Here is a 16,347-nt window from a genome sequence, read left to right as displayed (position 1 = left end):
TGTGTTCAAACACTGGTCATATGAGGAGGGGGCAGTTTGGGTGGGGGACCATGGGCCATGTGTTTACGTGATCTTCTGACATGCCCTTTGAACTTGAGATTGGGGGGCTGATGGAATGCCTCCTACCCAGGACCTGTGAAGCCCAATCATTCAGATCTGACAACAAGGCTGTTTAATGTCGCTGCTGTCCCCTGCTCGACCCAGCTGATAATGAGACTCAGAGAGATGGTCAACTGACAACTTTTATGAGTCAGATTTCAATCGACTTTCTGTCAACTTTGCATGGGGCAGTTGAACACACCATTTAAACTTGTTATATGCTAAAATGTATGAATATACTGTAATAATCTGAATTTATCAATAGTTTTCACAAAATTATTTAAATGTAAATGTTGCTCATATTGAATTGTGTTAATACAGTGTGATGTCAGTAGTTGAACAAGATAGGCCTACCAAAACACGAGTCCAGTTAGTTCTATTTATTGAAAAATGATTAAAAAAAAAAAAAAAACGGGTAAACCTACAGAACTGGTAATGGTAAGTCTACAGAACTGCTCCAATATGGCCATCACCAGATCGCAGGGGAGTTCTGCTGCTGATAAGGAGGTCAGTAATATTCCCTGTGCACTTTTAGTGACTGAATGATTCTTCATGGTGGTGGATTTTATAGGGGGCATGTGATTTTAACCCTCCCTCCAGAGTCAGCATTGTAGAGCTTAAATTAGAGCGTTAAAAAGAACCTTTGTTCCTAATGCCCTCACCTCTGCAGACCACGCTAATATATATAGAGGACAAACTTACACTCTGACAAATAGACATTCAGAGACACATGCACACAAAAACATTTCACACATACCAGAGATTAAGAACAGGAACTTTAAGTGATAATGGAGAACTCCATCTTTCTCTCTCACACACACACACACAGCAAGCTCAGATCTTACTCTTTCTTGACAATTCTTTACTCCAGTGTCCTATTTTTGCTCCTTCTCTTCCCTGCCCTTTCTGTGTGTGTGTGTGTTATCATGTCACGTCTGGGTGCTCCCAGCCTCCTAACAGGCTGTCTCAGGCTCATCTATCACACACATTCCTATATGTTTAAACTGTCGACCAAACCTGGTGCTTAGTTCCTAGTCCAGGGAGTGTCTCATCCAGGTAACATCAGTGTAATCATCAACAGTGTAAAGCTAAAGCTCTGATTTGATGACTGCACTGCAGGGGTTAATCCAGTTTAGCAATAGATTTTACCTTGTTTAAGAAGGTTAAAATGTGTGTAAGTACTGTATTTCACACCATCACACAACATTTACAAAAAATCCTGTTCTGGAATTATGGGTCATCAAAAAGAAGTAGGTGGACTAAGTGACTAGTGGTAAAGTGAATTTGAATATATTTAACCAGGTTGTATGTAAACTTCTGACTCTGACGACTAAGATAACGGGACCAGTACTTGGTTCTGTCCGTTACAGTGAAGGAGTGTTGTTATTATGTACTACTAACAGTCATGTACGAGTTCCACATCGAGCACCATAAAGTTCCATAGTACCGAACTGACGAACTGAGCTGATCATATACACACACAGCATTTTTCGTAGCTGCGGTCATGGACAGTTCTGACGTAGATTGTTGAACTGCTCAAAACATGAACATGTATCTTTTTTTCACCAGCTAAGATATGGGCTGTCTACTTCTAGCAGAGTGACTGACATGTCTATCAACTTGTTTTAACAGAATTATAAAATGAGATTTCTTGTTCTTGTTTAGCAAAACAAAGCCATAGATAGGGCACTTCTCCTTGAAGAGTTATCACTTACTCACCAACCCAGGTTCATCACTAAACCACATCCTTAGAATAGGCCTACAACCTGGGTGGTGTAGCCTGATAAGACTCACAGGTGCATTCCTCTAGCTTAGTGGTTCTCAAACTTTTTCTGTCATTCACCACTTTAGAGGTGGGGAATTTTCAGGGCCCACCTGACATCATCACCCCAGCAAAATAATAATGTTAAAACATTATTTTCACATTTTTGGTTTCACATTACATTTCTAGTCCCCAATAGTGGGGCCTGCCCCAAACTTTGAGAAATAGTGGATCTGGGCAGAAAGCCACTGCGCTCAGCAGTATTCAACATGATGTTAGTTACTGAGTAAGGTGTGAAGTGTAAGGTATACTCTAATATACAGTTCAAGCACTTTTATTCGACATGTGTCGTTCTGCAATTTAATTAATAGTCCCGTTTACACTGTGGACCAAACCTGGTGCAAGAACTTAGTTCCTGGTCCAGGGAGCGTCTCATCCATGTAACATCAGTGTAATCATCAACAGTGTAAAGCTGCTAAATGATTAAACCTCTGATTTGATGACTGCAGGGGTTAATCCAGATTAGCAATAGTTCTTACCTTATTTAAGAAGGTTAAAATATTGGTAAGTATTTAACACCATCACAAAACCTTTCTAGAGAGCAGGGATGGAATGGCCATGCAGTGGGAAAAGGTCTCAGTTTATTGAATTTCACAGCCTAACATGAACACATGAGAAATACATATTTGTATCACTTAATGCACACTATTAAAAGCCCGTTTTCATTCATTTGGTTGAATGCCTGATGAAAGACTGACCTTCAAAAAAAACATTTGGTTATGTTATGAATATATTTTTCCTAATTACAATGGAAGAAAATGCTAGTTAATGGCATTTGTCACTACACAACAAAGACCGTTATGATGAACAAATTGTGGATAGGATATACTAACAATTAATAATTTGTGGATAGGATGATGGGGCTGCTTGTTGATGTGGGATGTGACATTAGCTCCATTCTTTCCCATTCGTATCGACAAGTGCTAACAGCAACCACTGCTTAACTCCAGTGACCTGAATGCAGTCTTTGAGTGCTGCGACACAATAACTCAGAACATGAAATTATCCAAGCCGTCCTCCATGAACTTCTTGTAGATAGCCATGAACTTGGCCACAAAGGCCTCCAGGTGGTAGATTGCCTTGTTGCCAAGCTGAAGCCGATGCTCATAATAGGCGGCCAGCTGAACCACCTCGCCCTTAAGGTGCCCGTCGCAGTTGCTCAGCAGCTCCGTCAACAGCCCCTTCATTATCACCTCCGGTGGGATGCAGTGGGTCAGCAGCTCGTACAGTCGGGCGCGCACCTCTAGCAGCCGCTGTGGGCTCTGCTGGCTGATGATGGCGTTGGCCGTCTCCCGCACATACACCTCCCAGTCGGTCTCGGGGATCTCCTGGTCGGCCGAGAAGGGGTACTGCTGCACGCGGCACGCCTCACACATCAGCAGGGCTTTGCGCAGGTTGCGGCCCGACCGCTCTGCGATTTGCTTGGCCAGCTCGGTGGGGAGCAGCAGCCCCTCCTTCTTGCAGACGCTGGTCAGGACGCTACACACCTCTTCCACACTGGGCAAGGAAACCCGCACGGCCAGACATCTGCTCCTGATGGGGGAGATGACCTTGGATGTGGAGTTGCAGCAGAGAATCAGGCGGCACGTGGACATGTACTTCTCCATGGTGCGGCGCAGCGCGTGCTGGGCGTCTTTGGTGAGTCGGTCCACCTCAGTCAGCAGTACCACCTTGAAATCCCTCTGCGTGCTAGACTGAATCTGCTGAGACTGCGCCACAGTTTTTATCAGCTCCTGTATCACCACTCTGTCACTGTTGCCCGCGTCGCTAGGATTCACTTCCAAGTGATAGTTGCTTGCTATTGTGTTTATTTCTATTTTCTTCTTTGAAGGCGCTGTGATGGACTGATGCTCGATACGGAGCTTCTCCACACCTGCGCCATACAATTCGCGCAGCAAACACATTATGCGAGTTTTCTTTCCGGCGCCAGACGGACCATAAACTAGGAGGTGAGGAAAGTCTCCACAGTGTACCTAAAATACGAGCAGGAATGCAACTTAGCATGAAAGCAAACAATATTCATGCAACTTATTCAAGATAAGCCACACTCTTCATCACAGCAGCTATTTATTCTACTGGTAAAGTTAACATTTACGTTAAGATGACCATCAGGTAGGGCCTAATCAAGTTAACGTTATGCTAAATTCCCTTTCAAAACAAGCTGGTTAGCTAACCCACCAGAGAGTAGGAGCAAAATCAATGAGGAAATGCTCTAATACTGATTACATAGTTTAACACGACTTCATAGTCAATGCGTAGACTATTCAATTAGCAGCACTAGTGGCTATTTCGCTAGCAAGCCTGTCATAAACACTTTACGTTACGTTACGCTTACCAAGTTTTTCAGTTTATTCGCCTGCTCTTTGTGGTAGTCCAGTTTTGCTAGAGATGTAGGTCTGTACTTATCCACCCATAAACTCATGTTGATGTTGTATTAGCCTATATTCTGAGATTAATTTACATTAAGCTCACAATATGTTTATCTGCAAGTGCCTCACAGAATTTGCTGTCTTCCCGCGAAGTCTTTCACAGTGAAAGGCGCATGCGACTACGGAATGTGCTGAGGGACAAATGTATCGCGTTTTCAAAATACAAACGGCAACATCCACTTAAAGGGGTGGTTCAGGATTTTGGACATAGGACCTCATTTCCAAGTAAACAAGTGTGATATTTATCAGTGGAGACCGTTTTCAACACGTTTCATCCAGTCCTTCTAATTGCAGTTCACAGCTGCTAGGCTAGCGCAAGTCAACGGTATGTGTTAGCCTGCCACTAAAAACAGTCTTACCCACTCCAAAGTAGGCTACACCCGAGGCAAATAAATTACAACGCCAGACTATCGATGTAAATGTCTGTGTTGCAGGGCCGTAGTCACCATAGACGTGTCCCCCCCAATATTCAGACTTGACCAAAATGTCCCCCCCAATATTCGGACATAGAAAAATAAATAAAGAAAAAAACGCTATAGGCTATTACAGGAAACCAACAAGTCCCGCCATCTGAAATGCAATCAAACGTAAATAACGCACAAATTAGTGACCTGTTGATGGTTTCAGAGAGAGTAGCCTACACTGTGAGTGGTTTGTCCTGGAGGTTTTGTGTTTATCGTTTGAGGCGTGCGCTATCAAAAGCTTCCTGCACCCTGCTGCGGTGCGGGCTGTCAACAATATCGCAAAAGATACCGGTACAATTCTCACAAAACTTGTTGGAAAGGTGTAGCACTGTCTAAGGAAACCCCATTCATTTTTGAAGCTGATCAGACTCAGAGGGAACTTTGAAGCTATTCCATATTGTAGCCTATTTTCTCGCAATGATAGCGAAAGTGAAAAAGTGAAAGTGTCCTTTTATTTGAATGTGTGCTTGCCTGTGTCATTAATTTCTTTCACATGTCTTACAACATAAATAATGCATTCATATGCTAGTAGTAATGTCAGAAATGAACCGGTTTATAAGCCTCTTAGAAATGGTTGTTGCATCTTGCATGTTACATTTAGATGCGGCATAACGTAGCACTCAAATGTGGCGACGGCACAAAAGTTGAAAAAACGTTTATGGCGGTGATAGCCTACAGTTAATGTGAATCGCGGACAATAACCAAAGAAAGGAATTTCCATCCATTCACCAAATAAAGGCTGTGTTTCTACATGTTAACACAAAACGTAATTTCTGTCAGAAACCAGCCTATAATGCATAGGGTAACTTGAGGTGAGTCAGACAGAAGAGTGACCTGACTTAGTAGGCTATAGCCTATCTTGAATCCCATCCCTTTCAAACTACCTTAAAATTGTGTGATTAGCTGCCAGAATAATAAAATCAAAATACAAAATATGATTGGGCTATAGGTCCAAACCTATGAGTAAGCATTCAGTGTAATATAGAGGTTATCAAAGATACTCTAGTTTGTATTTTCTTTTAAAATATACATTTTGGAGACAAATGGAATCATAGGCTACCACAGGTCTATATCCAGGGATGGATTATTGAATGGACCTACTGGGCCCAAGAGCTCAGGGGGCCCTGAAGCCTAAGACTGTGTGAAGTTGCTTCTCCGCCCTTCTCTTCTATTTCCACAAAACTCACAAGTCGTCATAATATAAAGGGTCATTTTTTTTAAGTCTTCCGGGGCAGTATCCCCCGGGCGCCCCTATCTTAACAGGGGAGGGTTTTTTTTTGCATCTATGCCCAGAGGTTCATAATCCATCCGTGCCTATGTCCGTCAAAAGTTTGGTATATCCTAATTGACTGACTTAACTAATGACTTGTTTGTGATTTTAATAATATTTTTGCATGGCAGGAAATGTGAATTGAAATTCTGTTATTGAAATTCACACCGCACCACAGATTTGGTCCCCCCCAATGTTGGCATCATGGCTACGGCCTTGCTGTGTTGATAGTTTTATTTCTAACATTATTCTATCCTTGCATTTCAACGATCGCATTACACTTTGAAGGACTAGTTTCTTAGCAGCGTCGGAATTATACTTGCTCCGGTTAGTAGTACTGCGCCGAAAAGTAAACAGTAAAGTGTAGTAGCCTTGGTAATATCAGTCCGCCGCTGAGTTGCAAAATTACTACTATAGTCAGGTAGAACCCCAGGATAGGTGTGACATAAGGTACTAATGTTTTTGCATAAATTGATAGTTTAGGGGTTTTTTAATGACATAATTTGCCACGCCCCCTTTTTTTGACCATAAAAAAATAACTAGATGCACATTACTGTTTAAACCCATCATGTATGATATCAAATGAAAGCTCTTCTCGAACAGAAATCAATGTCAATAAAAACATGCTAAAAATGATTTCAAGTCCCTCCACAGAACTTAATAACTGTCCGGTAAGGTCACACCGTTCAAATGGTAGGCTGAGCAACAAATTGTATCAACCATCAACAATTAATCAAATAGACAAAGTTATAAGGAACAAAGTAGAACTTTCTCACAGATTCTGAAAGCAACTATATACAGAACATGTTGCCAGGCTGGCCTTGTACACATCACAAACATCAAATGTCTCCTCCAAAAAACATTAATTCAATCAGACATTTCTCCCTCGCTGTCATCAGTATCCTCCCCTGAAAGTGTAGCCATTTTTTATTTGCACACTGTTCACCACCTTTGCAATGGCAGTAGGTGGTGCATGGTAGTCTATCTGACTGACAGCTGCAAGAGGCCCTGGAGCATGCTGGCACTGCCTTGCATCCACAAGAAACAAGCTGTAGACCTGTTTTGGGTGCAATGTCAGTGTTGCCATGAACAGGCACAGGAATTCCATCCTCTATTTTCCAACCAAACAGGGATACATCATCAGTACACACTGGAGGTGTTTTTTTGTCAGCAGCTCTCCACAGAAGGACTTGCAGCCGTGCACGCTTGATGTGTTCAGCTGCATATTCTCTTGTTGGAGGAAGACTCTTTATTTTAGGAGGGTCTCTTTTCTTGGTGAATAGCATGCATCTCAAGTTACTGAGGCTTTCAACAGTCTTTCCAGTAGAGGCAAGAAAGGAAATCCATTCCTGCCTTCATGCTCATCAGCTTCTACAGTACATATGTACAATTCTTCAAATCAAGATTCCTCTTGAGCATCAAATTGATTGCTGAGGTTTTCCCTTTGCCATATGGATATGACACACTGTCACAACCAAACAATGCATGAACAGCCAACAAATTATAACATTTGTCTTGTAATTTTGCAGCCATAGCATTAATGTCAATTACTTTGGGCATCCATGGCCTACTGGTTAGGGAATTGGACTTGTGACTGAAGGGTGGCCAGTTTGATCCCCGACTGGTATAGGAAAAATGTGGGTGGGGGGAGTGACTTAACAGCGCTCTCCCACATCCATATCCAAGGGTGTGTATGTATACTCCTAGTGTGCTCACTGTGTGTGTGTGTTTGAATGGGTGTACACTGTTTGTGTGGGTGTGTTGTACACTACCCCCGAATGGGTAAAATGCAGAGCACAAATTCCTTGTATCAGTGGGGTTAGCCCCATGTTCCCACATTTATAGGGTGATAGCAATTATTTTAGGGTTTAGTTAGCCATGTGGCCCCTCTTGGCATTAAACAAAAGACCCCCTCCCCTCCCCCAATGAAATGCTAATGTACTGGTTCCAAGGGCTATCAGATCAGACATGCAAAAAATGAATAGCCTATCTATGCAGAATGTTTTCATTTACTTTGTGGCTGCTTTGCCTGGGATTATCATAGAAACGCATGACAAATCAGGGTGTTCTGTCACTCAGTGGTGTCCAAAATGAAAGAAAACGTAACACTGACAAAATACAGTCTCAAGTCCAAATCACATTATCAGTGGAATGTATTGTTGACAAATTCATTGTAACTGCAAGGTAGGCCTAAGTTACATGAGGTAAGTGCTGATCTACATTTAGATACATTTCATATGTCACAGTATTAAACAATTCATATGAAACACAGATCCAATTGAATCAGGTGAACATTCGAATTGAACACCTTTATTACAGTATTTATATTCACTTGATTTTGTTTTGGTCAAGTCATTACTGAATAATGGAAAATAATATTGTTAGCTTTTGTCTGTCCAGACCAGCAGTGGACAGTAGAGCCTACACTGCTTAGGGTACTTCACCTCGTTGGTGTGATCTTTGATTAAATGAGAATATTTGATATATTTCATTTGATAAGAGTATTGTCTAGTGAGTTGACTAAGTAGCTAAATAGTTAGTAAACAACTTACCCTAGCTAAGAAAGTAGCCGACTAATGTTGCATGTATGATTCAACTTGATTTGCATTTCAATGAAAATGCTGAAATGTATATAATTCCCTTTTCACTAGTCTCTTGAATGTTACAGACATTGGATCCAAAACTTTGTATAATTTGTGGGAAACATTTTGAAATGGGCAAGAAATAAGACCCCTATGTCCAAATCCCCACTGTAGAAGGCCTCCAATGCATACTTACCCTAGCTCAGCAGAGAGAGAGATGGTGATGTCCATACAACTCTGGCTCCATATACAGATGACATTTCCTCCAAAATCAAAGTTTCATATCATGTATCATGTAGAGAGAACTACTGCAGTAAGACAAAAATCAGTGCGCAAGTTGCAGATGTCCAAGAAGGCTGAGTAGGGCTGATACAACACCACTTCAAATATTATATGGAGAGATTGTTTCATTTGTGGGAAGGCCAGCTCTAGACCAGAACCTCTGACAGCCATTTCGACTGGTACAGGTACAAGTACCAGAGACAAGGTCCTTCGGGCAGCTTCTGAAAGGCTTGATAAGGATGTACATCTTCAAATTCTTTCATGCCCAGATCTCTTTGCATATGATGCCAAATACCATAAAATGTGCCTTGCACACTACATCTCTAAACAAAATATATTAAGCTCTTTATTAAGCTCACTGAAGACATTGATTACTCTTTCACTGATAGCTATGGGGTCATTCCACGTCAATTCAACCAGGGCCCACGCACTTAGGTCTCAAAAAATTCAGAAAAAAATACCAGGTGTACGTATGGAGACACACTGTAAAATTACTTTTATGTAAGATCAATATTTTTCAAGATACAGACATTTTTACGGGGGGAAGGGGGTGTCGATTTTGTTTGGCCTCTTTTTTTTTGGTCAAAGTTCACAAGCCCATAGTGCAAGAACTAAACCATGTAGGAGGCTCAAATTTTGCATACTGGTACATAAATAGGAATAGTATGTAGCAAAATCGTCACGTTTGATCTGGATGATCCTGCATGGTCATAGCTGTCCCTCAAAGTTTATCAACATTTTATTAGAGTTTTTGGCTGGGCTCTGTTTAGGCCTTCAGAAGACATATTTGTACTCAACATAGGCTCTTAATTTATTTTCCTTATTGAGATAAGTAGAAACACTCTCACAAAAAGCAATGAACAAAAAAGAAATCCCTTCAGGGTCTGAACAGCAGACCTCACAAGTCTGAACAATCATTTTGGTTCTCATTTTTAGAGCACCCAAACACCTTGCCCAATAATTAATAACAGCCCAAACAAGATTGTTGTTGTGTGTTGTTGTGTGCATAAAACTGAGAAATGAAACTGCTCCAACTGGCCTCAGAGATGTGGGAATTATGTAGCACATGTTAATGTAGTGAGTGTGTGGAGTGTGGGCACACTGAAAACAAAAAAGTAAGCACTAGCCTACATTTAATTGTTGACTAGGAAACAATGGTTTTACGGTATTTTAGCGATGAGCAAGTTTGCCTGTGCAAGTTCACAGAGCAAAGGGGGCCGACATCGGCAACCAGTCCTATTGCATGCCAATCCTTAATAGAAAGAAATTACATTAGATTACTGTAGATTAGATTCAATTTTATTGTCATTTAGCAGAGTACAGGTACAGAGCCAATGAAATGCAGTTGACATCCAACCAGAAATGCAAAGAAGCATTAAATACCAAGTGCAGGTTGAGTATGGTATTCTGTGCAGTTGTGTAGACAATAGGGATTATTATTATACGGCTCTTCACAATGCTAGTAGAACGCTCCATTGACTTGAATGGGATTTCCCAACGTTCTACGGTAAAATAAATTTATGTAATTACCGCTGCAAACATATAATTACCGCTGTCAATGGCAACAGGTTTTGTGCTTCTGATACGTCTTTCGTATCACTACGCAAGGACTGGAACTTCATTCAAGCGTGAAAGCAGACGGTTCATCAGCCGTGTTCTAAAGAATGTTTGATTCAAGTTCAGCAGCTTGTGTTGTTGCGAACTATTTGTTTTTCAGCAAATGCCACGATGAACGGTAACAAATAGGCTACGCTATGTAGGCTAAAGTCATATCGTGGGGAGTTTATTATTAGAACGCCAGTCATTATTGGGAAAATAAGTCCCTTCAGGGCGAAACAAGAGTCCGGTTCGCCCTGTCGGGACTTATTTTCCCAATAATGACCGGCGTTCTATACATTATCCCTTACATAATGTACATGTATAGTTGGATAAATACAGGTTTTGTCTGTCTACAGAGATAAGTAGAGTACTGTATACATATAGAGTATAAATAGACATTCTATATAACTAATATATTTATACACACACACTGTAAGATATTTCCCTGTTTACAGTAAACTACTGGCAGCTACAGTTGCCAGCATGATACTGTCATTCTACAGTATAGCTACTGTAATCTACAACAACAGTTTACAGCTATAAACTGTTGTTGTAGATTACATACACTGTAGAATTACTGCACTTTAACATTTTTCACTGTAAATTCACAGCAAATTGCTGGCTACTAATTGCATTACTATCACAGTGAGTTACCGGTATTTCACAGTAAATTATAGTAAATCTAATGTTTTACTGTAAAAGTAATGCAACTTAATAGCCAGCAATTTGCACTGTAAACTATACCAACTAATCTAAGGACTAAGTCTAAAAAACAAAAACAATTAGCGGAAGATTGTTCCCAGAATGCAACAGCCCCAGTCAACATATTCTTAAAGATATCACATATAAAGCCTTACTGAAATGTAATCTTGACATAATACAACTAGTGACAGTGACACTAAAGGCTAATATTGTTGTTGTCATGTTGTCATGTAATTTTTTATTGGTGCCACAAACCATTAAGTAGATTACCATCCACAACACCTTAATCCTGTGCATAGAGCTTAATCCTTGACATAACGCACACACTAATTTCAGTACCCCAGTACTGATGACGTGCAGTCTTCAAAATATTGTTTGTGCTGGAGGAGGGAACAAATGTACCCAACCCCAACCCTCAGAGAGACACGTTAGAACTAAGGAAGCTAAAATGGTTTCATTACTAGGCTATATTACAACTATAAAACTATATATATGGTTATTATAAAATCTCTATACATTTAATTAGGCTAATATTTGATAGGCATAAATTAACCTAATGACGTAGCCTACATCCTTTTGTTTAGAAGCCAACATGTTGATGCTCTAGTTTGTGATTTGATGGTTGATTGTATTTGATGGTAATTTGATGGTTCTACTGTAAAATTCACTAATATAGTTCATAGTAACACTGTCAACTTTGTCAACCATTAAGTATTTATATTGACAGTTATGACTGATTGTGGTGTGTTCATGATAAGTATAGAGTAGCCTATTCAAGCCATGACGTGGCGTTGTCAATGGATGACACTGCATTCTAATATCAAAAGTTTGTTTTTCTGTCATGTTGTTAAACTTTAGTACATAGCCTACAAGTAAGATGTGAGTAAGGCATAAACATAGCAAAACTAGTACCATTTGATGAGCACACATAGGCTTAAAGGTAGAGGCACAGGGATGTAAGGGATATAAAAAGAGTGAATTCATGTATTATCCCAGAAATGTAATTTGCTTTTGAAGTTGTAAATGTATAGTTGAACTGTAAACTTCATAGTAAACCTCACAATTATGAATACTGCAGTCTGATTATAAACTGAATTGCAGTCAATCATGTTTACTTATTAACTGTAAACTTTACAGTACGCATCAGAGGTGGTGACCAAGAAATTCATAGTAATGCGAGAGTTCATAGTCAAGTTCATGTTCAATATGTTCATGGTCGAACTGTAAAGGCAATGATAGAACTATAAACTGTTTTACTGTGAAATTTTACAGTTCATCTTTTCCTTGGTGAATTTGTCAACATTCTTCTCACCACTGATAATGTGATTTGGACTTGAGACTGTATTTTACCAGTGTTCCAATTGGATCTGTGTTTCATATGAATTGTTTAATACCGTGACATATGAAATGTACATGTAATATAGATTAGCACTTACCTCATGTAACTTACCTTGCAGTAACAATGAATTTGTCAACAATACATTCTTCTCACCACTGATAATGTGATTTGGACTTCAGACTGTATTTTGCCAGTGTTCTGTTTTCTTTCATTTTGGACACCTCATACATTGAGTTAGCCGAGAAATCTATTACATTTGCTGCCAGGGCTAGTCTAGCAACTCTCCGTTGGCCTGTGAGCTCGAAAAATTAAACTTCTATCAGGCCAATCAAATCGTGTATAGAGTCGTTAGGCGGGCTTAACAAAATGATTGATGGCAGAGTTGCAACGGTTTGGCTTGAATTCACTGCTACTTGAAAACAAATAAGATGGATGTTGCTGTTGGCGAACAGTGTGACACGAGTTAAGCTTTTATTAAGTTGGCAAAAGTTTGAACTAGCCAACTAGCTCCACTGGTGGGAAACGCATGGGACATAGCTGTCCTATTGCGGGCAGAGGGAATTTGAAAGACAACCGATTATCCCGCCCCTCGGACTGAGCACTGCAAACGGTGAGTGCCCAGACCCTACATTTTAATGTGGGTCTGGCTCGTCAGGCTAACATTGAGTGACAGAACACCCTGATTCGTCATGCTATATTTACATATTTGGTATTGTTGGATTCCAGGGCTGCCAACTTTTCAAAAAACCTTGGAGTGAGATTTGGTGTGGCCAACCAAAATTTTGCTGCGGACATTTTTGTTTGGCTCATTCAGCATCATTACCGTACAGTAAAAAAAACGTACATCAGTGGTTCTCAGGTGTAGGGATCAGGGTCCCAGAGGTTAATTAACATTGGTATCAAAGGGATCTACTACTAGGACCTCGGCCTGAACCTGCGTTCATCTGATGCTGTGTCGTCCTAAGGGTGTTTAGTAAGAATTTAAGAAATGTTTGTATATTTTAACTTTTAAATGCATCAATCAGGTGCACTTTCAAAATAAATTCAGAGGTCAGACTTGCTTATTTTTATGGAAATATTTGTGCTGTAGCCTAAGCTATTTTGCACTTCAGAATTAGAAACATGCACACACAGGTGGAATAGTTGAGGTGATATTGCAATAAGTTCACAACCACTAAAACATATATGCTACATTTCACAGTTCAGAAATGTTCAAAAATGTGTACGCACACTGGAACCTGACAATATAAGAACCATGATAGTGGGATAATCTATGGCTGAGCAATTTACAAAAATGTATGTACTGACAAATAGTTTACATTAGAATACATTATAATTTCGCCGCAATGAGGCTATGTAGAAATGTGTTGCAATTTCAAAACCGGATTACTCAGGAACCACTTATTGCACAGAGTCATGCTTTATATCCTCATATTCGGTAGGCTACGGTTTGCTGTTTATTGTGATATTGGGTTTGCCACGTGTTGTGTGAAGGGTTAGTGAGATATTTAACCGAGAATAATGGGTGTGCACTGTGTGCAAAATGCAAATATGATTAGCCTAAATTGCATGTCGGTTCAATGTTAATTTTCTCGCGAACCATTTATCACTTGGCGCTAATATCATTGGAAAGCTTAGATTCCGAACGTTCACATGATGTGTGATATCATATGTATAGGTTTAGTTTAGTTGAACCTCATCTGCCAGGTATTTGACCTACCAGGTTGACACTTCAGCGTGAAAAATACTCAATAATACTCAAAGCATACCTGAAGCCGGGGAAATGCGCCTGGGATGGCTTCTGAAGTAGCATCGCAAATGAGAGAAAATTTTGAAAATTCCACAGACACAGCTCTTGAACCCTCTTACCGTCTCTGAAAGCATAACTAGTCGATCAGTGGCTCAACAGGTAGTTCTATAGATAGGCTAAGCTCATTTTTCAGGCATCTGACCGACCGGGTTGACACTTTTAGTGTGAAACTAATCAAATGTGTGTGTCTCACGGCCCATGCGTGAGAGTTGGCAGCTCTGTCGGATTCGGTACAACCCCACCTTTCCAAAAAGCCATCATATGTGTTTCTATGATAGCCCCTGGTAAAGCAGCCCCTGGTAAAGCAGCCACAAAGTAAATGAAAACGTTCTGCATAGATATTCATTTTTTTGCATGTCATCAAATCTTGCACATCAATATTCACATCCAGTCTTTTCTAGTAGGTAAAGCAACTTCCTGACTACAAACATGCCATTTTGGTTTTGGGGTGTATAACAATCTGTTAATTTAAGAATCTTAGCAATAAAAAATGTCGTGCCGGGCTACCCGAGCAAGTACTCAAATTCAGTCCTCTCTGTGACACACCACACCAGACAAGGTTAAATTTTACAGGTTTTATTGAACAACGGGTTGGCAGCCACTAAGTCTAAGCAGGTGATACACAGCCGGGCCAGGCACGTCACCAATATATCCCACCCCGGCTAATCCCACACACAGAAGTGGCCGATACACAGATAGCCACACAGACACCAGGTTTAAGGAGGAGCAGGCAGGCAATACAACCTCACAATTTTGGCAGCCGAATAATAGGAAATGAATCAATCACACAGATAACAAAGATAATGTCAATGAGAAAAATAAGTAGCATTAACACCCCATAAGAATATGACATGCAGATAAAGTTGCCACAGCAGCCCACAATTCATTGAATCAATTCACACAAATATGTTCACACAGCACTGAACACTACTAATCACACCCAACACTCACTATGGAAGTTTCTTAATCAATGGTAGTCCATTCATAAGGGTATTGTCTGTTCTGCCACTCAAGTCACCCCAATAAGAGAGGCTCAGTACACAGCTGTCCGCTAGATGGGCGCGTGCGCAACCCGCATAAAGAGAGAAAAAAACAACTTGGTCGGCGGTTGTCCTCGCCGACCAAAACACATAAATCCCACAAAGCACTCAGTCCCTCTAGGCCAATCACGAACCGAAGTTGAGAGAAGGGGCGATCCGTCCACTTTCTGTGGTTCTGTGGCATGTACGCATGCATTCATCCTGCAGACACCCGTCGATCTGCTTGCTGCTGCATCTCGGATCGCGTCCCCCTCCGTTGCCAGTTGGGAAGCCAATTCCTCTCCCTCCTCTGTCTTCGTGGGCCTGTATAAAAGCACTTATCCCCGCCCATGTCCCAATCATTCAATTAACCCCAACACCAGTCCATTAGTCCGTGTAATCAGTGCAGAGTTCCTATCCCCAAAAATCAGCATTCAGACGCTTCGTTCAGAGTTCAGCCCACCCCAATCATAGCTTACACAGAAACATACATTTCATAACACCAAAGACATCACGACACAAAGGCTGATATGTGACAAATATTTTTAGCCAAGAATCTATTTCATATATGGGAGACCTTAGAGATGAGGGGTATCTGAAAAATTTGGGGCCATTCACTAGCCTATTAGGGCATTGGTTCCCAAAGGGTGGGTCGCCAGCACAATTTATGTTATAGGCCCAATTTATGAATACAAGGGACATGAATCAGCCTTTTTGTACGAACATTAACGGACACCAGCTCTTCAACTTGGCCGGTTAAAATCTAGTTACCATGCTGTCAACTAAAGCAGACATGGCTATTCAATTTGCGTCATAGGCTGTAGGCTAGATTGTAGATAGGGTGGCCATACATCCGGATTTTGGCCGGACAGTCCGGATTTTAAACGCCCAGTCCGGCGTCCGGCGTCCGGCTCAGCCTTGTGTCGATGA

The 16,347-nt window shown here is 40.9% G+C and overlaps 1 protein-coding gene across 1 annotated transcript; it reads right to left on the bottom strand.

The window, feature by feature from the left end:
* Positions 1 to 2,482: 2,482 nt before the first annotated feature.
* On the bottom strand, positions 2,483 to 4,875 carry rfc3 (replication factor C (activator 1) 3). The gene is made up of 2 exons (XM_076263897.1): positions 4,257 to 4,875; positions 2,483 to 3,894 (listed from the first exon to the last, which is right to left on the bottom strand). Exons 1-2 carry the CDS (start codon positions 4,341 to 4,343, stop codon positions 2,911 to 2,913), a joined length of 1,071 nt encoding a protein of 356 aa, XP_076120012.1. The 5' UTR covers positions 4,344 to 4,875; the 3' UTR covers positions 2,483 to 2,910.
* Between the last annotated feature and the right edge of the window lie 11,472 nt (positions 4,876 to 16,347).

Source organism: Alosa pseudoharengus, unplaced genomic scaffold (assembly GCF_046254945.1).
Source record: "Alosa pseudoharengus isolate Yale_2024_CS ecotype anadromous, Long Island Sound unplaced genomic scaffold, YU_APseudo_1.1 YU_APseudo_1.1_scf_3, whole genome shotgun sequence".
NCBI classification, from domain to species: Eukaryota; Metazoa; Chordata; class Actinopteri; order Clupeiformes; family Clupeidae; genus Alosa; species Alosa pseudoharengus.
This window is presented reverse-complemented; position numbering and strand designations above follow the sequence as displayed.